We start from the raw sequence: 24,223 nt of genomic DNA on the forward strand, positions 1-24,223 counted from the left end.
CATCACTTAGCATTCAAGAAATACAAATCAAAACCACACAGAGATACCATCTCACCCCAGTTAGGATGGTTAATATCCAAAAGACTCTGAACGATAAATGCTGGTGAGGTTGTGGAGAAAAAGGAACTCTCATACACTGTTGGTGGGACTGCAAAATGGTGCAGCCTCTATGGAAAATGGTATGGAGTTTCCTCAAACAATTGAAGATAGATTGACCGTATGACCCAGCTATCCCACTTCTGGGAATAGACCCAGAGGAATGGAAATCATCAAGTTGAAGGTATACCTGTTCCCCAATGTTCATCGCAGCACTCTTTACAATAGCTAAGAGTTGGAACCAGCCCAAGTGTCCATCATCAGATTAGTGGATATGGAAACTGTGGTATATCTACACAATGGAATACTACTCTGCTATAAAAAAGAATGAAATACTGCCATTTGCAACAACATGGATGGACCTAGAGAGAATTATATTAAGTGAAACTAGTCAGAAACAGAAAGAGCAATATCATATGTTCTCACTTATCTGTGGGAGCTAAAGATAAATAAATAAATATGCCAATAAACTGGGGGGGGGGAGAAGACACAACAATTACAATTCCTTGAAGTTGAAACAACAAGCAAACAGATATGAGGTTGTTGGGAGGGAGGGGGGAGACGGAGGAGGGAGGGAGATTTCGGTAATGGGCCACAATATTCAACCACATCATACATTGACAAAATAAAATTAAATTTAAAAAAAGTAATACTGATGAGGTAAGATATACACCTCCTATTTATCTATGCATTTTCTATATGTCTTATATAATTTTTGTTTTTTCTGTCCTTCCATATTCTTCTTCTTGTGTTAAATATCTTCTAGTGTACCATCTTACTTACCTTGCTGTTAATTTTGCCACATACTGTTTTGTTATTGTCTTAGTGTCTCCTCTGGAGATTACAGTGAATTTCTTAAATAATCTAGTTCAGATTAATACCAACTTGATTTCATAGTATACAAAAGCTTTGCTCCAATATAGCTATTTTCTTTTTTTCTTCCTTTGTGCTGTTATTGTCATACAAATTAGATTATTAAACATTATAAACCCATCAACACAATTTTATAATTATTGCTTTATGCAGTTGTCTTTTAAGTTAGGTAGGAGGGAAAAAGTGTTACAAACAAAAATACATTTATATTGTCTTTTATGTTTACCTATGTATCTACCTTTAGTGTTGTTATTTCTTCACATGGATTCACATTGTTTAGTGTCTTTTCATTTTAGCCTGAAAGAATACTGTTAGTACCTCATGTAGGGTAGATCTGCTAGTGATAAAGGCTCTGTTTTCATTTTTCTGGGAATGTATGAAATTCTTTTTCATTTTTGAAGGATAGTTTTGTCAAATACAAAATTCTTGGTTGGCAGTTGTTTTCTTTCATCACTTTGAATGACATCCCATTGCCTTCTGACCTCCACAGCTTTTAATGAGCAGTCACCTGTTAATCTTCCTGAACATTTCTCTTGCTGCTTTCAAGATTCTCTCTGTCTTTGACTTTCGACAGTTTGACTACGCTGCATCTAAGAATGGATCTCTGAGTTTATCCTACTTTGAGTTGTCTGAACTTCTTAGATATGTACATTATGCTTTTCATGAAATTATGGAAGTTTTCTGCCATTATTTCTTTGATATTCTTTCTGCCCCTTTCTCTCTCTCCTCTCCTTCTAAGACTCCCAGCATGAGTATTTGATATGCATGACAATGTACCACAAATCTCTGAGGCTCTGTTCATCTTTCTTCATTCTTTTTTATTTCTGTCCTTCAAACTGGGTAATCTCAATTTATCTATCTTTATGTTTACTGATTCTTTCTTCTGCCAACTGCTACGGTCCTGTAATAAATTTTTTATTTCAGTTATTGTACTTTTCACCTTCAGAATTTTTATTTGGTTCTTTTCATAAGTTCTAATTTTTTATTGATACTCTGTATTTGATTACTGTTATTTTCATTCTTTCCCTTAGTTCTTTAGACATTGTATTCTTTAGTTCTTTGAACATATTTATAATAGCTAATTTAGGCTTTGTCTAGGAAGTCCTAAATGTGTGCTTCCTCAGAGAGTTTTAATTTTTTCCCCATGCATGGGCCACATATTCTTATTTTTGTGTGCCTCATAATTTTTTCTTGAAAAGGAGACATATTAAATAATATAAGGTGGCAACCCCAGAAATCAGATTAACCCTCTCCTCAGGTTTTTTGTTGTTGCTTATGGGTTTTATTTTTGTTACTGTTGCTGTTTGTTTAATGTCTTTCCTGGACTAATTACGTAAAGTCTGTAATTCCTATAATGTACCATTGAATCTTTGCTTGGTTAGCCTAGTGGTCATTTAATAACTGGATACAGATTTTTGTAATCACCTTGAATCAATAAAGGGTTTTTTTGTTTTGTTTTTTGTTTTAGTTTTCTGATTTGGGGGTTTTTTCCCTTTGCCAAGGGGCTCTATGTGTATATTGGGTCATGGTTTCGATGTTCAGGTAGGCTGTTCACAACCCTGCTTTGGCCTTTACTTTCTGTTTTCATAGAGCCTCCAAGTCAACCAAAGGTGAGCATTTAGGGCCTTCTTAGATATTTTCCGGTTATATGCACATGTCTGCCTGTGTGTGTGTGTGTGTGTGTGTGTGTGTGTGTGTGTGTGTGTGTGTGTGTCTTTCCAAGTCTCTAAGAATATGTTAGAGCTTTGAAAAGCCCTCTGTGAACATCTCATTTCTCAGATCTTTCTTTTAAGCTTTATGGCCAGCCTCTTGTTTGCCCCAATGGGTATTGCTGCCTCAGGAAGTTGCAATGTTAAACCATTCCCACTGATTGTTTTTTACAGACACCCTGAAGATAAGACTTTTCCCACTGAGCAAACTCTGAGTCAGAGCAAATAACCATAAGCCTTATGAATTGGTAGTTTCCAGACAATTATCTGGGGGTGGGGCTTTCTTTACAATTCCAAACCCAGTCTGCACCATCCACTGTCTATTAGGCTACTGGTTTTTACAGTCACTGTAATTGCAAGCTTGTTGGTTTTCAAAGATATTGTAAACACCAGTTCAGAGCTGGGGAGATGTGGATGGAAATAGGGCATTTTAAAATACCACAAATCTTGCTGTTATTGCTTAGATTCTACTGTTTTTCTTGAATAAATGCTTCTCAGGTTGCTGCAAGCCTTTTGTTAATTTCCAGAGTTCTAAAAATGTTGATTTGGCTGTTTTTACAGTGTTCTAGTTGTTTTTATGTAAGAGTGGATTTTTGGAGGTTCTTACTTTGTCATTCTTGAAGTTCCCCCCACCTCAACATACAACACTTTCTTTTAATGTGAGAAAAATATGAAAACATCTTTATATATATATATATACATATATATATATATCAGTAATGAAAAGGCTAAACAAATCATGGTATATCTTATGTAGTAGAATACTATACAGCTAGTATAATGACCTTTTGTCTAACTCATTTTAATATTAAGGAAATAACAATTTGTTCTTGAGAGGGGGGTAGGCCTAAAACATAAAGAGATAACCTTCTAAATCCCATACTACCAAAAAAGGAAATGTGGAGAATTTTTATTTTGTTGTTTGTGTTTTTCTCTGTTTTCCAATTTTACTATATTTCTCTTATATTAAAACATAATAATAAATGTTATTTAAGAAATATTTGAGCCACACTGAGGCTCTACTTGTTCTAAAAATCTCAAATTGACCCCACTTATGTTGGAAAACCTTACTTTCAAAGCATTCACTTCCCCTTCCCTTTTCTTTCAAACACTGGGAGATAGCACACACCAAAAATTTCAACAGCAGAGAATTCCAATCCAGATGGTGGAATAGATGGTTCCCAGCATCACTCTCTCCCACAAATCAATCAATTTACAAATATAAAAATGTAACATTAGCCAAGCTGGGGCCACTGTAGCTCAGGGGAAGAGGAGGAGAGACCTACAGAGTTCATGAAGGTGGGAGAAACTACACCGAGAGAAACAAAAAACTGCTCTGAGTGTTTTGGGCTGCAGCTGCTTTAAGGCTAGAGCTGATGAGCACACAAAACAGGAGCCGGCAGAAGCCACAGCTATGCCCTTCAGATGGAGTTATTTGGAGGTGGTAAGTGAGAAGAGGGCCTTGGTGGCCCCCAGGACAGCAAGACCACTAATAGGGTTCTTATGGACCCACACAGGAGTGAAGAGCCAGAACAACTGAAAAAAGGGAGCCATTCAGTGGCCAGTGAGTCATTGCAAGGGACCTGCACAGGGCCCATCCCATGGGAAGTGTTTGGAGCACAGATGGTGGGGAATACAGGCCCACCAGGAGAACACTGGGACATATCAAGGACAGCCAACCCACCCCCAAATCAGTGCAGGACCACTCAGAAGAGACTGGTCAGGAGTGCAGAATTGCATGGCGTACAGTTTGATGAAAAACTCAGGCCCAGATCAGAGTTTCTACACAACACAGATCCACCAGGTCTCTGGAGAGCCAGAAATACCTATAAGGTCAGCAATTAAGCCCTGAGCTGCACAAAAATCCTTCCCTAGGGAAACAGCAGCAAAGCAGCAATTTAACTCAATCACATAGCTCAAGTACTGGTTCCCACAGGAAGTTCCCCTATTTTAGAAGTAAGCAAAGGACAAAAAATTAGTTCCAGCCCAGGCACACCACCAGCACCTTGGGGCTTGCCTGGGAACTGGAGGCTTGGAGCCGGGGACGGACCTCACTCCCACATCCAGGCACTCCACACCAGTCCTTTGGGGCCCGCCCAGGGACTAGAGGCATGGAGAAGGGGAACAGACCCCCCTCCCACAACCAGGCACAACATGCCAGTGCCTCCGGGCCCACCCGGGGACCTGAGGCATAGAGAAGGGGACTGGATCCCCCTCCCATGACCAGGCACAACACACCAGGGCCTTGGGGAATGCCCAGATTCTCAAGGCATTGAGAAGGTGACTGGCCCACTCCTACATCCAGGCAAACTGCCAGGGACTTGGGGCCCTGCCCAGAGGCCCAGGGCATGGAGTTGGGGACCAGACTCCCCTCCAACAACCAGGCACACTGTGCCAGCACCTCAGGGCCCACCCAGGGTCCCGAGTCATGGAGAAGGGGACCGAATGGTCCTCCCACAACCAGACACCAGCTCATCAGGGCCAGCCTGGGGACCCAGGGCATAGAGAAGGAGACTGGATCCCCCCTCCCACAGCCAGGCACACTGTACCAGCACCTCAGGGCCTGCCCAGGGACCTGGGGCCTGGATAAGGGGACCAGACCCCCCTCCCAGAACCAGGCACACCCTGCCTGCTCCTCAGGGCCTGCCCAGGGACCCAACGTATGGATCCGGGGACCGGACCACCCGTCCACAACCAGGCAGACCACACCAGCACCTCAGGGCCTGTCCAGGGTCCCAAAGCATGGAGAAGGGGACTGGACTCCCCTCCCACAACCAGGCACACTGCACCAGTGCCTTGGGGCCTGCCTGGGGACCAGAGGCACGGAGAAGGGGACCAGACACACCCCCACAATGAGGCACACCACCAGCACCAAGAAGCATGCCAAAAGCATCACCTCCACGTGGGTGGCCCACCACAGCCACCACAATAACCACAGCTGCTGTGAAAACGGCTAGATGCCACAACCACCACGCAGGTGGTCCACCAACCACTGAAGTACATTGACACAAGGACAGTCACCAGCAGATATAAAGAAAAGAAGAGGATGTCTCTCTCCACAAAGCCTATTTCAGAGTGACAGAAGTAGCATCTGCTCTATGATAATATTGGGGGACCTGATCACACCTCTCAACATTGGACAGATCATCTAGGCAACAAGTTAACAGAGTAACCATTATTCTTTCAGAAGGAGAGAAGAAATCTAGGGTAATTGGGGGGGTGGAGGGAGTGGGGGATGGGGAGAGATTGGACAAGGGGCATAAAGAATAATTACAATTTGTAACAATATGTATGCTACTAATATTTATTTGATCAACATATCTCAATGTTGAACCCCAAAAATATGTATAATCAATTTTGATTCAATAAATAAAATAAATTACAAAATTAAAAGAAAAAACTATTTGTAATTGTTAAAAACCTGGAAATAATTCACATGTCCATCAACAGGTGAAAGATAAACAAATGGTGGCATATCCATGCAATGGGATACTACTGAGCAACAAAAAAGAATAAATTATTGATACATGCAACGATGGAGATGATTGTGAAAATAAATGCCAAGTGAAAAAAGCCAAGAAAAAAAAATTCAACAGCAAATATTTTGAGTAGTGAAATTTTTTTTTTTTTTGGTTCAGGGACCCCTTTGAGACTATGATTAAAATCATTTGTTCTATTTCCACCAAAATGTACATATATACATTGTTTTACCTGTAATTTTCAAGCATATGATTAAATTCATTAATCCGGTTAAGAACTACAAAGAACACATCTCCATTAATATGAAGACGTGGAGAAAGGGTAGAAATCTGAGAGTTTTAAAGCTGTACATGTGGATATTACAGAAGAAAAAAAGAGGCTCAGAGGGGAAATGATTTGCCCAAGGCACACTGATAATAGATATGAGCCACATCCAGGTCACCCAACTCCCAGGTCAAGGCTCTTCCCACCAAGCTACCTTAAATCACAGAACAAATGGCAGTTTCTTTAGGTTCTCCAATATTTTTATGGGCCCTCTGCCAAAGATAAGCTCTCGTTGTGGCTTCTCTAACTGGCTCTGACATTCATACCTGATTTCAAGGATCCTTGGGATAGAAAGATGAAGGAAAACCTGGCCTGTCGTCCCACGGGGACTTTCCAAATTTAGGTGGCCATACTGTACTCAGTCTGATAAGAGGCACCAAGAGGTCACAGAGAAAGCCCAAGATACAAGACAGACAATCCATCTGTGAATATATGACTAGATCACAATCTAATTCTGGAGCAACTGGATGGCACATGGAGTAGAAACACTAGTCCAAGAGTGGAGAGTGGAGAATTTGATGAGGGTATGAATGTAAAGACAAGCCTCCACAGAAGTGGGGAAGCAATTGAAGAATGTGTAGAAACTAAAGAAATGGGGGAAAGAATAGAATGTATTTGGGGAGCAGGAGGGGAATGGGCACCACATAAGCAAAGGCAAGAAGGGAAGGAGCACAGTGACAGCAAAGTAGAGGGCCAGCTCTGATAGGAACCCCCCCAATGGAGCTCCTGCATGCAGCCCCAGCCCTGTTGTCCCTGCCCCTGGGCCAGCCTCAGAAGCTAATCATGCTTTGCATCTCTTTGACTCTCCACAGCTCCCCTTCACTGAAGGTCTTTACCACTTTTATCACAATGGCCTGGCAAAGGCCAAGAGAAGACGCAGCCTACACCACAAGCAGCGGCTGGAAAGAGACCCCCGGGTGAGTTTTCCCTGGATACCTGTCTCCCAACCTCTGCTGCTACAACCGAGCCCAGAGGAGGGTATGGTGGGAGCCAGCAGGGGATTTTGAAGTAAAGGCACTTAGTGTGTTGTGATAGACCAGAGGGACCTTTTGCAGAATGGCACTAGGGACAATCTGCTCCTTTGTCTTGTGCATAGTAAACAATCCTAGGCCCCTTTATAGGATTGGGGGAGAAGAAAACACGGATACTACCCTTTTACTGGTTGTCTTCTCCTGAGTTATTGTGGGACTGTCTCCAGAGGACTTAGGTTTGCCTGGGAACATATCCTGGCCTGTGATGGATGGGAAGACACCAAGCAGTTTAAGGTCATTTTATGAAAGGTTTCTATTGATGAATCCACACTCTCCAAGGAGGGTGTCATGCCCCATGCTGTGAATGGAAGAATGAACGGACCAGTAAGCGACCAGCTCACGACAGGCAGCAGGCTTCTCAGTATCCATGCATGATTGTGGCCATGATCATCTCAGCTTCTCTTCTCACCCTGTGTTTTCTCGCACTGACCTAATTTGCCCCCATGCCTCAACTGTCTTCTTGAGGCTCATGACCCACATTTTTTATCTCTATCCTTACCTCACTCTTGGGTTCCAAGTCCTATTTCCTGCTCTCCCTGACAGCTCAAATTCAACTTTCCTCTAACCAAATATATAATCTTAGCCACAAAGCAGCTCCTCTTCCAAGGTTCCCATTCCCTGCTTTTCAGAATAGGAGCTTGAGTCATCACTGAATCTTCCCTTTTCCAATCTTCCACCATCCTTATGTACCTACACACTCAACCAATTGGGATGATTTCTCTTATGCAACTCACCAAGAGAGAAAGTAATAAACCAGGCAAGCTACTCTCTATACATTGAAGGCAGCATAACCTCTTTCCGAAGATTCTTGGGGAAGAGCTGATGAAAAGTGGGTCAGACATTTGAGTGAGAGATTTTCACATGAGACTCCTTTTGAACTGATGGAATCTGGAAACTCGTTCTTGTGGGAATTTTCATGTGAACACTTCCCCAATTTTAATTTAGGCTTTAATTAGGAATGCAGATGAAGCAGCTTCCCCAGCAGATCACCATCTAACAGGCCACAGGCAATTTTTCTTTAACTACTCAACCCAGGGGTTTGTACATTCTGCTCTGAGAAATGATATTTGCCTTTATAGTAAGGACGAAGCTGCCTGTGCTGCCAGCCAATGCCAAGCATTCTTGCAGTGTCTGTTGTAGAAGCTGGCACCCCACATAAGGGAGAAGCTCTCTTTTCTGTGTGAAAACATCCTGGGTCCTGGCTATACCAATATATTGCCTGGGGATGCCTTTGGGCAGCCATATGAACAGAGATCTTGCCTGTCTCATCTATGAACCCAAGGTGGGCACCAGTAGACAAAGACCACTCCGGTGCACTATGACACTGGTTTTTCCCACACTTCAACCCTGCCCCATGATCTGGCCCATTATGGTTAATTGTTTCCCTTTTATTTATGTATTTGCTTAAGAGTCCCATTGGTTTTTCTTCTTCCATGATTAAAGGCATTGCCCCAAGATCACTCAGAAAGAAACACCAAAGAAACTGGGGGGACAGAAAGAAAGAAATGCTTAAAAGGCTGGTGTTGGAAAAGAGAACCAAGGAACAATGAAACTAAAGAGACATTATTTGGGTCAGAGAGACTATTTGAGACCTCAAGGATGACATTTTTCATTCTGGCCCTTTCTGAAATGATCTCTGAAATGCTGATCCTTGAAGTGTAGAGTGATGTGTTCAAAAGGGGAGAAAATGAGGTGGGTTGAGTAATAAGGAAGAATTATAATCCTTTGTGTTTCTCTCCAGATATTGTCTGTGATTACTAAAAGGGACATCAGTTCTGCCTTCATTACCCATTATAGGAGTCCTGGTGTCCAATTGATTCCACCTGTCAGAGAAGGCCAGGAAGGCCAACAGAAAATAGCAGGGAAACTAAATAAGATCTTAAGTCTCCTATACGTGTTCTCTGTCTTGTCACCGAGGTTAAATGTCAGAGATGTTGTCAATAATAAACTCATTCTAGGAAAAGAAATAAAGTACAAAAATCTCATAATTCTTTGCAAAAAGAAAAAAAGAACTACTCTTGATGACTGCCTTGTTTCAAAATATTAGATTAAGGCCTGAGTTTTTCCTTCATGATGTTCATGTAGTTTTCTAATGTTGGCATCTGTTGGTAGAAAATATGGTGACAACTATTCTTAAACAAAAATTATTGGCTATGAACAGTGCAAGAGTAGCAATATGAGGATTCTGCTCTATAGGTTTACAGACCTTAAACAAAATGGCAAATATGTCTAGTGTTGGGATACCCCAATTTTTGGATTTCCAAGCACATTCAAACAGAGCACAAAAAGAAAAGTAAATAGAAGTACGGAGATGAAAGGAGAAGGACCAGATTGATCCAGGCTTTTTGTTCATTTGTTTGTTTGTTTGTTTATAATTAACACATACTAATCATACGTGTTAAAGGGGCACAGTGTGATATAATCCAGGATTTTCTCTCTTGCATAGATGTTACAAGTTTTGCTTTGTAAACCAAGACCTTACGAATAAGTTGTTTTATTATTCTGTGAAATGTGCTCTCTCCTGGAACTACCAACTTTAACCACGCTCGCAGCTCCAGCTTCCCTCTCCTCCCTGCGTCTGCACGACTTCCTGGTCTCTCGCTGTCCGCGGGCTTGTGAAGGGGAATCCAAAGCCCAGGGAACCACACACGCAAGCGCAGAATGGTCTCACTTGCCACAGACTCTCAGGGCTGGATCTGTATAGGTAGTTTTTTGGCCAAAGAAACCACCAAAATCTACTACCAACCTTAGAAATAAAGAAGATAGACAACCAAGATGGCAATTTGTTTTGTTTTGGCTTCAGAACAGAAATTCAATGATGTTTGTCTTTCACATAGCCGCTGATTTTTATGTTGAAGGGAAAACAAGAAAAAAGACTAGAAAGGGATCATAAAGTGCTCCTGTCCATATGTTCATCATTGTTCATCAACATGCAGGGCAATTGCTAAGAAAATAGATTCTGATGGAGTCTGTTAATGGTGTTCCTCGTGTCTTTCCAATTCTTTCTGCTCAAAGGTGAGCAGACTGCTGAGTATCATCGCTTAGATGCTTGCAGCAGAGGCCTCAGTCAGTCTTTCAGGAAATTTGGAAGCAGGAAAGGCCCCTCAGAGTTACCCCAACGCAAGACAAAGGGACCAGGTTTTTGTGACCCCATATGGACAAGTTATCGGCAAGGGGCATTCCCTGGAAGGGGGCATAGTCTTAGGCAAGTCAACTGCTGCTACCAAAGGCAATTCTCAGTGAAAGACCAATTCTAAGCTATATTTAGCAGCTTGGGGAACTATAGGACAGCTCTAAAAAGGTCTGTCGGGCACACCACAGCATCCAACTGGCACAGTCTTCAAAGAAGGAAGCGAACTCACATTTGATTCAAGAGGCATTTTCCAGAAGTTGGTTCCATCCATGGATAAGCCCCAAGTGGATCTGGGAACACAACCATGAACTAAGCACTACCTTCCCTTCCAGAGACTTGCAATCTTGGAGGACTGTGTTCTGACCCACTCTAACCCTGGCGTCCACTCTATCCCACTCTGACCTCATTTTTTCACATTTCCTGGCTAGACACAGATCAGGGGAGCCTCTGCAATGCCCCTAGAAGAGCTCAGGCTGATGTTAGCACTTCTAAAGATGTAAAATAAAGTTCCAGTTTATTCCCAGACCCATAAATAGGCATTTTCTTCTAAGGTCCAGGGAAACAGTAAGGCTTAATGTATAGGACAGTGGTTATCAATGGTGACAATTTTGTCCCTAGGGAACATTTGGCAGTGTGTAGAAACAGTATGAATTGTCATGATGGGGGGGGGGTGCTACTGGCATCATACAAGGTCAAGGTCAGGGATACTATTAAATATCTTAAAGGCACAAGACATCCTTCCATAGCAAAGAATTATCCAACCCAAAATGTCAAGTGCTAAGTTTGAGAAATCCTAGCGTAGAAAAGAGACCTGGAGTCAGATAGCCATGATGTGATTCCTGCCAGCTGTGTGACTTTAGGCAGGTTAGTACCTAATCTTTGAGGACTCAGTTTCCTCATCTATAAAATGGGGTGATGATAGGAATTAGCTCATAGGATCAAAGGGAAGATCAAATGTCATAAGACAGGTGAAGCATTTGTCACTGTTTATCAGTTTTTATTATTATATAACAAATTACCACAAACATAGCAAATTAAAACAAGAAATTATCACACAGTTTTGGTAGATTATAAATTCAGCATGGTATGGCTGAATTCTCTGGTTAGGGTGTAAGTGGACTAAAATCAAAATATTGCCCAGCCTGGATTCTTTTTCATCTGGAGACTAGGGAAGAATCTGCTCCAGGCTCATTCGGGCTGTTGGCAGAATTCAGTTCTTTGGGGTTGTAGGACAAAGGTACCTGTGTCCTTGCCAGCTGTCGGCCAGGGTTTGTGCTCTGTTCCTTGGGCCACCTGCATTTTTCCTTATGTGGCTTCCTCCATCTTCAAGCCAGCAGCACATCAAATCCTTGTGCTTCACATCTCTGTGAATTCCCCTTCTGCTTTTAAGGGCTCATGTAATTTCCTTGAAACCACCCAGATGACCAGGATAATCTCCCTCTCTTAAGTCAGCAGAAGAGTAACCTTAATTATATCTGGAAGTTCCTTTTACCATGTAATGTAACATAACCATGAAAGTAACACCAGGAACTGAAGACCATGGGGGTCAAAATTCTGCCTGACCCTTGACCTTTCTGGAATAGTTGACGTGCCTTCCAGAGTCAGGGGCTCTTGCCCACACAGTCCAGCTCCCCCTCTCCACCCCCACTGCCCTTTCCCAGAAATTTCATTGAACTTGGAGGAGAACTTCAATCTGTAGGCACATAATTTTGACGACATTTTGGGCCCAAATGGTGAAGCTGAGAGATCCAAGTAGAGCAGATTCTGACTTAGCCTCCCATCTGGTGGCCAAATTCGTTTTCTAGACATGATGTCAAGAGGTCAACAGGTGCAAGCCTTTCATGGGTGATACATTTGTGAGTGACTTGGCAGCATCATAAGGAGAAATGTGATGGGGGGGGTGGGAGAGAAGCAGGCGAGAGGTGTCTTTACTGATACCCCAACCTGTGGGAAAAGCTCATCTGCCTCAATCTGCTGGTTTTATTATGCAGCGGGAGCGACTTTCAGCATTTTCTCTGGGCGTTGCAGATGTGCCTGGCTTCCCGCCTCAAAGAGCTGCTGCTAGTGCATTGTTAACTATTTGTAGGGAACAGGGGAGAATTATTTACAACAGCTTCAGGAAGGCACAGGGAAAGCTGCTAATGAGTAAGCCTGTTTTTTTTCCTAGATGTTGAGAGCACATTTTTAAGTGATGGCTACTGTTCTTGCTGCTGTGCTTACTAAAGAAGCAGGAACACTCTGGTAGGTATGAGGCCAGCAAGCTCAGAGATCTCTGGGGAGTTTTAGCTTTCTTTAGGAGTATTCTAGTAAGCTCCAGTGTAGAGAAAAGCAACATGGAGAAGGGTGGCTCTGTGTCATCTTTATAACTCACAAGACTAAGAGTTTTAAAGGGTGGGCTGGTGAACTTTTAGGACTTCCTGGAAATATTTTAGAAGATTGTAAGGCAAATTTCTCCTGACCTCCCTCACCTGGCTCCTTTCCTAACCTTCCCTAAAATGCAAAAGAAAATCTGTTCATATATCAAAATGCCTCCATAATATCTTTTAAAAATGAGTATTTTGTGTATGCTTATTAAACTCACAATGTAACTCCCTTATCTAGTTGCTTGGTAGAAAACCATTTACTCATTCAGCAGGTATTTACTGATCCCAAGCTATATGCTGGGCACTGTTCTGAGTACTGTGACACAGTAATGAACAAAATAGACCAAGTCCTCCTCCAACATGTCTTGTACAAATAATATGGAGATAAAGGAGAGAAAGAAAAAACGACAGACAAAGCAACTTCATGACTGGTGGTGGAAGTGCTATGAGGATGGATAAAGCAGAGAGTGGAGAAGAAGGAATGCCACAGGAGGGGTGTTTCTTTTCAGTAAAAAGCATCCAGGATTGGCTACTCTGGTTAGGTAACATTTAAATATAGACCCAATCTGGAGAAAGGGCTTTCTGGGTAGAGGAACCAGCAAGGGAAAAGGCCTGGAACCCAGGGCACACTTGGTGTGTTCTAGGAACAGCAAGAGTTCTAGTAAGGCTGTGAAGGAGTGAGCCCAGTAGAACAGGGAAAGAGATGAGGTCAGAGAGGAACAGGGGCATAAGACCATGGACAATATTAAAGGTCAGAGTAAGAACTCTGGGTTGACTTAAATAAGATAGGATTTCTCTGCCTCTGGACAAATAATAGACTTTGAGGTGGAGGTGGGTATAAGAAATAATTCAGTGCAAGATGATTGTAAGATGATAGAAGAGAAAGGCTAGGGGGTTAGGCCAGAGTAGAAGTGGTGGAGGTGATAAGAAACAGGATAGATTTGTGGGATGCTGTGAAGGTGGAGTCTTCAGATTTGCTGATGCATTTACTGCTGGATTAGATGAGGAATGGGAGAGAAAGAGAGAAGGTCAAGGGGGCTCTAGTGGTGTTGGCCTGAGTTACTATAGAATAGAGATAGCCCTTATGTAGATGAGCAAGATGGTGGAAGGAGCAGGTTGATGGGGAGTCGGTAGGGAATTAAGAGTTTGGTTTTAAGCATGGTAACATTTGGTGTTTGTATTAAGCATCCAAGTGGAGATGTAAAATAAACGAACGGACATAAGGATCTAGGAGAGAGGTCAGAGTTGGAGACATAAATTCGGAGTCACCCTCATAGTATGAGCATTCAATGTCATGAAACTAGTTGAGATTACCTAAGAAATGAGTGTAGATAGAGAAGAGAAATTATGTGAGACTGAGCCCTAGGGCACTCTAAAATTTAGAAGATGGGAAGATAACTGGGGACTAGCAAAGGAGACAGAAGCGGCAGTAACGTAGGAAGAGGATCAGAAGTCAGGAGACCTATCTGACCAGTATGTCCTACCACATCCACATTTTATCAGAGTAAGTTTGCCATCCCTTTTATTTCTTATTAGAGATTTCAGTGTTTGCTCACTTTTGCCCTCCCTAATCTATTGTTCAAACCCTTTCTCAAAGGGTATTGATATTCATGGTGCACACATGAGCTCATGAAATAAAAAGGTGGCATGAATTTTGTTTCAACTGGACATGGCTGTGTCTGGGCTGGGCAGTGTGCTTTAAAGCAGGGAGTCACATTTGACTCAGAATGATGGCAGTCAAGCCCTTAAAACCTCAAGCCCACCTAGGTAATATCTCAGAGCCAAGACAGCTCCACAAGCTGCAGGTGAAATTACTAGGAAAACATCCTCTGTTCCACATGCAAGAGGAGAACCTGAGTTGGGCACCTCTTTTTAATTTTAAGGAACTATAAGAAACATGAGGAAGATCAAGTTTGACTTTATACAAATAAACCAAAAAAACCCTCAACCTACAATTAAAGAAAATAAAAATCTAAGTTCTGTTGGTTGAATCCTGATCACATTTTTCAAAGATTTCAGAAAGATGGAGCTCTTAAAATAATTTCCTGTTAAGAGTCAAAAATCTATCTAGAAAGTAATTTCTCACTCCTTGAATCATTGCTCCAGATAAATTTTATTCAACAGTGAGCTAAGATTATAAATGTTCTTTAACGGAGACATAAATGAATGGTTAAAATAAATATGTTGAGCTACTGAATATTCCTAAGACAATGTTTCGTGAGGCAAAGGTTGGTTTGCAGTTGGGAATGTCTTAGAACAGTTTTTAAAATCTCTTTAGAACTCTTGCTCGTGCGTTTTTTAATTGGTTGAACCATTTTCTCTTTATGATGCTCATTGACATGTTCGTGATCACATCCCCATCTATAAACAGGCTTCAAGCTCTTAAATCCAAATCAAGAGAATTTGGAAAATGAGTGGAGCTGAATTTCTGCCAGTAACTTCAAAGCCTTGTGGGTTCAGGAGAGGATAAGAGGGAAGCCAGATCTAGAAATGAGTAAACAGCAGATAGACAAAGAGATTCACGTCTGAATAACAGCCCAATTGCTGGAGTTTATCTCATTGGTTTGCCATTATCTGTACTGAAAATGTTATGTTTTCCATCTTCTCTACGGCAAATATGTCCCATTTTACAATAAAGAACTTATTGCCTGAGAGAAAACAGGTAACATAAAACAATTTTCCATTTTCCATTCCCGACTAAAAAGGGAGAGCAGGCCACCCTAAGTAAAGAATTACTTAATGGGTGTTAGTTTTTTAGGATAACTCAGAGAATCCACAGGAGAAAACCCCCCAAAGGAAATAAGAAAAGAAAAGCACTTAAAACCTATTGTGTGGAAAGAGACTCAAATAATTATCTAGCAAGGAAAAAAGGAGCATGACAGAGAGCCCAATTTAAGGTCATTCTTGAGTTCTTTTTTTTTTCTTTTGTTGTTGTTGTTGTTGTTGTTGTTATTGTTGTTTTTATTTATTTTAATTTATCAGTATACAATGTAGTTGATTTTTGTGTCCCTTTACCAATTCCTCCTTTATCCTCTCCCTCTTCCCCCTCCCCCATCAACACTTGTCTTAACAACTTCAAGGAATTGCTGTGATTGTTGTGTCTTCTTCCCGCCCCCATTTATTTGTTTGTATATTTATTTATTTATTTATTTATTTTAGCTCCCCAAAATAAGTGAGAACATGTGGTATTTCTCTTTCTGTGCCTGGCTTCATTCACTTAATATAATTTTCTCTAAGTTGATCCATGTTGCTGCGAATGGTACTATTTCTTTTTTCTTTTTTTATAGCAGAGTAGTATTCTATTGTATAGATATATCACATTTTCCTTTTCCACTTGTCTGATGATGGACATTTGGGCTGGTTCCAACTCTTGGCTATTGTAAATAGCACTGCAATAAACATAGGAGTACATGTGTCCCTCCAATGTGATTTCCATTCCTCTGGGTATATACCCAGCAGTGGGATAGCTGGGTCATATGCTAGATCTATCTGTAATTGTTTGAGGCACCTCCACACCATTTTTCATAAAGGCTGCACCATCTTGAAGTCCCACCAACAGTGTATGAGAGTTCTTTTTTCTCTGCAACCTCGTCAGCATTTATGATTCTCAGTCTTTTGGATATTAGCCATCCTAACTGGAATGAGATGGTATCTCAAAGTGGTTTTGACTTGCATTTCCCAAGTGCTAAGTGATGTTGGGTATTTTTTCATGTAACTGTTAGCCATTCATATATCTTCCTTTGAGAAATTCCTATTCAGCTCCTTTGCCCATTTTTTAATTGGGTTACTTATTTTTTTGCTGTTAAGTTGTTCAAGTTCCTTGTATATTCTGGATATTAATCCTTTGTCAGATGAATATGTTGCAAATATTTTCTCCCACTCTGTTGGTTGTCTTTTCATTCTGTTAATTGTTTCTTTCGCTGTGTAGAAGGTTTTTAGTTTGATATAATCCCATTTGTTTATTTTTCCTTTGGTTTCCTGTGCTTTGGGGGTCATATTCATGAAGTCTATACCCAATTCTAATTCCTGGAGTGTTTCTCCTATGTTTTTTTAAGGATTTTATTGTTTCAGGATGTATATTTAATTCTTTAATCCATTTTGAATTGATTTTAGTATATGGTGAGAGGTATGGGTCTAGTTTCATTCTCTTATATATCAATATCCAGTTTTCCCAACACCACTAGCTGAAGAGGCAGTCTCTTCCCCAGTGTGTAGACTTGGTGCCTTTGTCAAAGATTATTTGGCTGTAAATACATGGGTTGATTTCTGGATTCTCTATTCTGTTCCATGGGCCCATGTGTCTGTTTTTATGCCAGTACCATGCTGTTTTGGTTACTATAGCTTTGTAGTATAGTTTAACGTCAGGTAGTGTTATGCCTCCAGCTTTATTTTTTTTGCTTACGTTTGCTTTGGCTATTCATGGTCTTTCATTATTCCATATGAATGTTAGGATAGTTTTTTTCCATTTCTGAGAAAAATGTCATTGGAATTTTGATGGGGATTGCATTGACTCTGTAGATCATATTGGGTAGTATCTTTGCATCTTCTTGTATCCTCTTTAATTTCTCTCAACAGTGGTTTGTAGTTCTCATTGTAGAGATTTTTAATATCCTTGGTTAACTTTAGTCCCACGTATTTTTTTTTTTTTTTAGTGACTATTATAAATGGGCTAGCTTCCTTGATTTCTTTTTCTGTTACTTCATTGTTGGAGTATAGAAATGCTACTGATTTTTGTGTGTTGATTTTGTATGCTGCAACTCTGCTGAAATCATTTATCAACTCTAAGAGTTTTTTTGTAGTCTTTAGGCTGTTCTTTATGTACAATAATATCATCTGCAAAAAGGAACAGTTTGACTTCATCTTTTCCAATCTGGATGCCCTTTATTTCCTTCCTTTTCCTGATTGCTCTGGTTAGTACTTCCAACACTATGTTGAATAGGAGTGGCAAGAGTGGGCATCATTGCCTTGTTCCTATTTTTATGATATTGGTGGGATGATATTGGCAATGGGTTTGTCATATATGGCTTTTACTGTGTTGAGATACTTTCTTTCTAAACCCTATTTATAGAAAGTCTTTACCATGAACAAATGTTGAATTTTGTCAAATGCTTTTTCAGCATCTGTAGAGATGATCATATGGTTTTTGTCTTTGATTTTATTGATGTGGTTTATCACATTTATTGATCTGCATGTGTTGAACCAAGCTTGCATCCCTGGGATGAATCCTACTTGATCATGGTGTATAATTTTGAGTATATGTTTCTGTATTCTACTAGCTAGTATTTTATTGAGGATTTTTGCATCTATATTCATCACGGATATTGGTCTGTAGTTTTTTTGTTGTATCTTTGTCTGGTTTTGGTATCAGGGTGATGTTTGCCTCATAGAATGAATTTGGGAGAATGGCCTCTGTTTCAATTTTTTGGAATAATTTGTAGAGAATTGGTATTAATTCTTCTTTGAAGGTTTCTTAGAATTCTGCAGTGAAGCAATATGGTCCTGAGCTTTTCTTTGTTGGGACACTGCTGATAAAATCTTCAATCTCTTTGATTGTTATTAGTCTGTTCAGATTTTCCATGTCTTCTTGGCTCAGTCTTGGCAGTTTGTGTGTATCCAGAAAATCATCCATTTCCTCCAGATTTTCAAATTTGTTGGCATATAGTTGTTTATACTAATCTCCAATGATTCCTTGTATTTCTGAGGTATCAGTTGTAATATCACCTTTTTCATTTCTAATTTTTGTTATTTGTGTCTTCCCTCTTCTTTTTTTAGTCAGCCTTGCTAATGGTTTGTCAATTTTATTTATCTTTTTAAAAAACCAACTTTTTGTTTCATTGATCTGTTATATCATTTCTTGGGTTTCTATTTCATCTAGTTCTGCTCTGATCTTAATTATTTTTTTCCATCTACTAACTTTGGGTTTGGATTTTTCTTGTTCTTCTAGTTCTTTAAGGTGAAGTGTTAGGTTGTTTACTTGCCATCTTTCTATTATTCTGGAGTAAGCATTTAATGTGATAAATTTCCTCCTTGGTACTGCTTTTGCAGTATCCCACAGGTCATTGTTTTCATTGGTTTCAATAATTTTTTTGATTTCTTGTTTAATTTATTCTTGGACCCATATGTCATTAAGTAGAATGTTGTTTAATTTCCATGTGTTTTTATAGTTTCCACAGTTTTGTTTGTTATTGATTTCTAATTTTAATGCATTGTGATCTGAAAAAATACATGGAATAATTCCTTTTTTTTTTTAATTTGTTGAGACTTGATTTATGACCTGACATGTGGTCTGTCCTGGAAAATGTTCCATGTGCTGATGAGAAGAATGAATATTCCAATGTTGTTGGATGAAATGTTCTGTAGATATCTGCCAAGTCCGATTGGTCAAAAGTGTTGTTTAGGTCTTGTATTTCTCCTTTGATTTTTTGCCTAGATGATCTGTCCAATGTTGAGAGTGGGTGTTCAGGTCCCCTACTATTATGGTATTTGTGTCTATCTCTTTCTTTAGGTCTAATAGTGTTTGCTTTATAAATCTGGCTGCTGCAATGTTGGGTGCAAATGTATTTATGATTGTTTTGTCTTCTTGTTGGATAGATCCTTTTTCTATTATATAGTGGCTTTATCTCTTTTTATGGCTTTTGGTTTACAGTCTATTTTATCTGATATAAGAATAGGTACTTCAGCTTGTTTTTCATTTCTGTTTACATAGTAGATCTTTTTCCATCCTTTCGCTCCTAGTCTATGTAAGTCTTTACAGATGTGGTGAGTCTCTTGAAGGTAGCATACTGTTGGGCCCATCTTTTTAATCTAATCAGTCAGTCTGTGTCTGTTGAGTAGAGAATTTAATCCTTTTACATTAAGAATGATTACTGAAAGGTGTTGGTTTACTCCTGGCATTTTATTGATTTTTGTTTGGATGTTTTAAATATCTTTTGTTTCTTTCTTTCTGATTTACTGTTCGTCTTCTGTGTTTGTTTGTTTCTCAGGATGGTAGATAAACTTTGTTTCTCTTTATTGTCAGCATTTTTATTTTACATGTGGGATTTGTTCTTTCTTGAGTATTCATGGTAGTGATGGTTGGTTTTCAGGTACAAGACCTAGTAGTCCCTTGAGAATTTCTTGTAAGGCCAGTCGTGTGGTAGTGAATTCCAGCAGTTTTTGTTTGTCTGAGAAGTATACTATTTGTCCTTCATTTTGGAAGGATAGCCTTGCTGAGTAAAATATCCTTGGCTGGCAATTTTTGCTTTTTAGTATCTTGAGTATATCATCCCATTCTCTTCTGGCTTTTAGGGTTTCCAGTGAAAAGTCTGGTGTTAGTCTGATAGGGGCTCCCTTATAGGTGACGATGATTCTCTCTTGCAGCTTTTAAGATTTTCTCTTTGTCTTTGACTTTTGCCGGTTTGACTGTAACGTGTTTTGGAGAAGACCTTTTTGGGCTGAATATGTTTGGGGAGTTTTGAGCCTCCTGAATCTGAAAGTCTGTGTCTTTCCCTATACCTGGGAAGTTATCTGCCATTATTTCATTGAATATGATTTCAGTGCCATTTCCTTTTTCCTTCCCTTCTGGAATACCCATGATTTGGATATTTGTGTGCTTGAGGTTGTCTGTTATCTCTCTTAGATTTTGTTCATTTTTTAAATTCCTTTTTTCTTTTCTTTTTTTTTTTTTTTTTTTTTTTTTTGTCTCCCTGTGTTATTCCAAATAGGCTGTCTTCAAAGTCAGAAATTTTCTCTTCTGTTTGTTCTAGTTGCTGGTTAGACTCTGTGTTGTGTTTTTTATTTCATTGAATGAATGCTTCAGCTCTACAAGCTCTGCTACATTCTTTTTCAGGACACTGATTTCTTTGTACACTTCTTCTTTCAGGTCCTGTATATTTTTTCTCATTTCATTGTATTGTCTAACTGAGTCTTTTTGTATCTCATTTAGTTTCCTTAAAATTGTTGCTTGAAATTCCTTGTCAGTCATTTTAAGGATTTCCTGCTCTGTAGGATCTAGAACTTGAGAGTTAGTACATTCCTTTGGTGGTGTCATACTTTCTTGGTTTTTCATATTTCTGGTATCTCTCCATTGGTGGTTAGTCATTGTGGCATAGGATTTCAAGGTCTATTCTTTCCACCCTAGTGTTTGGCCTGGATCCTGCAGGGGCTGCTGATTCAGTGCTGCTGCCTCAGGGCCTGGGGATTGGTGAGTCAACCTCTCAGGGGCAGGGACTCACCTGGGCTGGGTCCTGTGGCAGCTGTCAGTTCAGCACTACTGTCTCGGGGCTTGGGGGTCAGCAGGTCAAGCCGCTCAGGGGCAGGGACTTTCCTTGGCTGGGTCTTGTGGTGCAGCAGCTCCAATCTTGAGTTCCAATACTTCTCTGACACCAATTAGCTGTTTTCCTTGAACAAATGATATTATCTTCCAGTCTTCAGTTCCCTTATCTGTACAGTGAGGAGTGTGGACCAGTTGGTCTCTAAAATGCCTACCTTGGGTCTTAATATCTGAGATTCCAGGGACAAGCTTGAAACCACTTCAGTTGCTTAATGTCAAAGCTAGGACTAAAACCCAGATATTTATATATCTTTATTTTCATTTGAGAAACCAATACTCCAAAGTGTTTGGAAGAACTACCATTTATATATTTGCATCCTCATCTTTTAGAAGAGAATTTCAAATGCTGGGTTGTTCAAACCAGTTCAGCAGAGTCTTAAAGTTCCATTTCTTGTCTCAAAAAAAAAACCATGATGGGGTAGAGGTTATTCATCCACATCAAAGATAATAGCTTTTCTGTCATGTTCTATAAATTGGGATTCCATATAAGATTTCATTTGGCATGGCAGGTGTGAAGAAGTGGGGGTTCTGCAATTAAAAAATAAAGTTTGAAAATCATTGATTTTAAATAAGTCCCATTATGCAATCCAGCCAATCTGTATGTCCAGCAGGGATCACAAACCAAATGTCTAGAGAGGCTAGGCAAATCAGTTACAAATTGAGGTGGGCCAGGTGTAAGCAAAGCAGCAACTCAAGCAGTAGGATAAATGACAAGATAATAGTCTGCTTTTTCTGTGGGGAGCACAACCAGGAGTGGTGGGGACTGTGGAGAACCAGAGAGTACACATCCTGTCAAAAGGAGAAATAAGATACTCCCCCTCAGCTGATTGTTACCTTCAAAAATGCAAGCTGATGGTTTCTAGATCTACCAATTTTTAAAGAAAAGCAAGAAGTAACAGTCTTTGTGCAGAATCTTTGATCTTTTAAAAAATATTAATGACTAAGTCAAAACTTTTTAACACTGTCCAAGCTAAAGAAAATGTCAGCAGAACAAAGTTTTTCATGGACTGCCATTTTGCAATCCCTATACCACAACTTCCCAGGACAGGGTGACCCAGCATATGGGAAGACACCTCTTTGAATAGTCCTTTTTTAAATTTATATTTTAGTTTTTCGTTTTTAAAAACTCTTTATTGAATTACATAGGGAAAAAGTGCACATATCCTAAACATACACAACTTGATGAATTTTCACAATTTTCATTGTAATATGCAACCTCCGTATGAAGAAACATTAATATTACCAGCATCTGAGAAGCACTACTTGTGTTTCTTTTCAGATATTTTTATGAATAATCCTTGACTTCACTATTTGCCAAGATAATCCACATAAAAATTCCTCCTTAAAGTAACCCCAAAGCTACCTCCTTGTAGCCCTGGTCTGCAATCAAGGTTCTGCTTTCTGAGGCCAAATGATTCCGTCTTCCATGTGAGAACCCTTCAATCATTTGAAAATAGTTATCATTTTCCCTGGACCTTCTTAAACATTCCAAGTTCTTTTGGGTGTTTTCATTGAATTTGGTGCTTATTTTTCGTGCCTTCATGATCACACCTCTCTGAACATTATTTGAGAACTAAATACCCTACCCAGCTATAATCTGACGATGTCAGAGTAGTACTGGATTCTCACTTCCCATATTTTTCCATATTTTGAAAGTTGCTCTATTAACACATCCTAAGATCAGATTAGCCTTTTCTTTTCTTTTTTTTTTTTTTTTTTTGAGAAGTCATAGATCTTATTATTGACTAATACTGATGCTACAATCAGCTAAAAATTCTAGGTCCTTCTCAAATACACTGACAACATTTCCATCCATAAAAGATTGATGTATCAGTCCTAAAACAAGGGACTTGGATTTACTTTTCAAATTTTCATCTTATTAGAGTTTATTCTGACCTGTCAAGATTTTATTGGATCCTTATCCAGTCTCCTTCCCACATTTTTGTCATCTATGATTTTGATCAGCATCAATATCCTCCACCAGTTCTTAACAAAAATATTGAATAGGACAGAAAAAAATGACAAGGCTCAGAAACCTTTGTCCAGGATGATATAAATCTATTAATATATACTCTAAGGAGTATCTCACACCGACCCCATATTAAAAGGAAATTGTAAATCACCCAAAGTCCCAGAAACATTATTCAAGTTAAATGAAAAACAGTGTCTCGCCAAGCAGGCTATTTGAAGACTGTGTTTATATGGCTTAACTGCATCACTCTGAATCTAGCTGATTTGCTAGTGTATATTCCTCTCTGAGAAATCAGTTTATTTGCCATGGAGCAATCTAATTTAGTCATTCACATGACCAAGATCACCAGACCAACCAGTTTTCAATCTGGTCCTTTGAGACTGTTTGAATTCAGTTGATAACTTGGCCACACACCTGCAGCTGGTTGAGATTTAATCATGAAAAAATGTAATCAGAGAATCAAAAACAATGGGTAATTGCTAATCATGAGAGCACCAGGTGGCACTCAAGTGTGGACCAAATCAAATTTTTATAAAACTTGATAAAGTGATTTCTTTTAAATAAGTCAATACATCTCCAGAAATAAACTAATTAAGCCAAGAATCATATTTTCCATGGCTAAAATATAACCTATCATTTGACTTATATCAGTGCACTAAAAAAAATTAGTCTAACACTTATTCATGGGACATGGGCAAGTCACTTAACCTTTACTAATTATCTCCATTTTACCATCTCTATCATTATATAACAATGAAAGTTCAAATGTCTGGAAATAAATTGTTTTAATTTTTAATCTCTATCATAGAATCACAATGGATGTACAAATATCTGCAAATAAGTGCCTGAGGCTTCAAAGTTAGAAAGGTGACTTCATCTTTGAAAGTACACATGAGCTTCATAAATTGTAACTTTGCCAGGGCAGAGAAGG

The 24,223-nt window shown here is 39.6% G+C and overlaps 1 protein-coding gene across 2 annotated transcripts in view; it reads left to right on the forward strand.

The window, feature by feature from the left end:
• The window catches only part of PCSK2 (proprotein convertase subtilisin/kexin type 2), a 276,303-nt gene that overhangs the window by 38,885 nt on the left and 213,195 nt on the right, over positions 1-24,223 (forward strand). The window contains exon 2 of one of the 2 annotated variants that reach the window (XM_063113126.1): positions 7,295-7,399. The exons of the other annotated variant lie outside the window; for it this stretch is intronic. Within the exon in view, the coding sequence (XP_062969196.1) occupies positions 7,295-7,399 (105 nt within the window). The remainder of the gene's footprint in view (positions 1-7,294; positions 7,400-24,223) is intronic. 2 annotated transcript variants of the gene reach the window in all.

This window comes from Cynocephalus volans, chromosome 1 (assembly GCF_027409185.1).
Source record: "Cynocephalus volans isolate mCynVol1 chromosome 1, mCynVol1.pri, whole genome shotgun sequence".
Taxonomy (NCBI): Eukaryota; Metazoa; Chordata; class Mammalia; order Dermoptera; family Cynocephalidae; genus Cynocephalus; species Cynocephalus volans.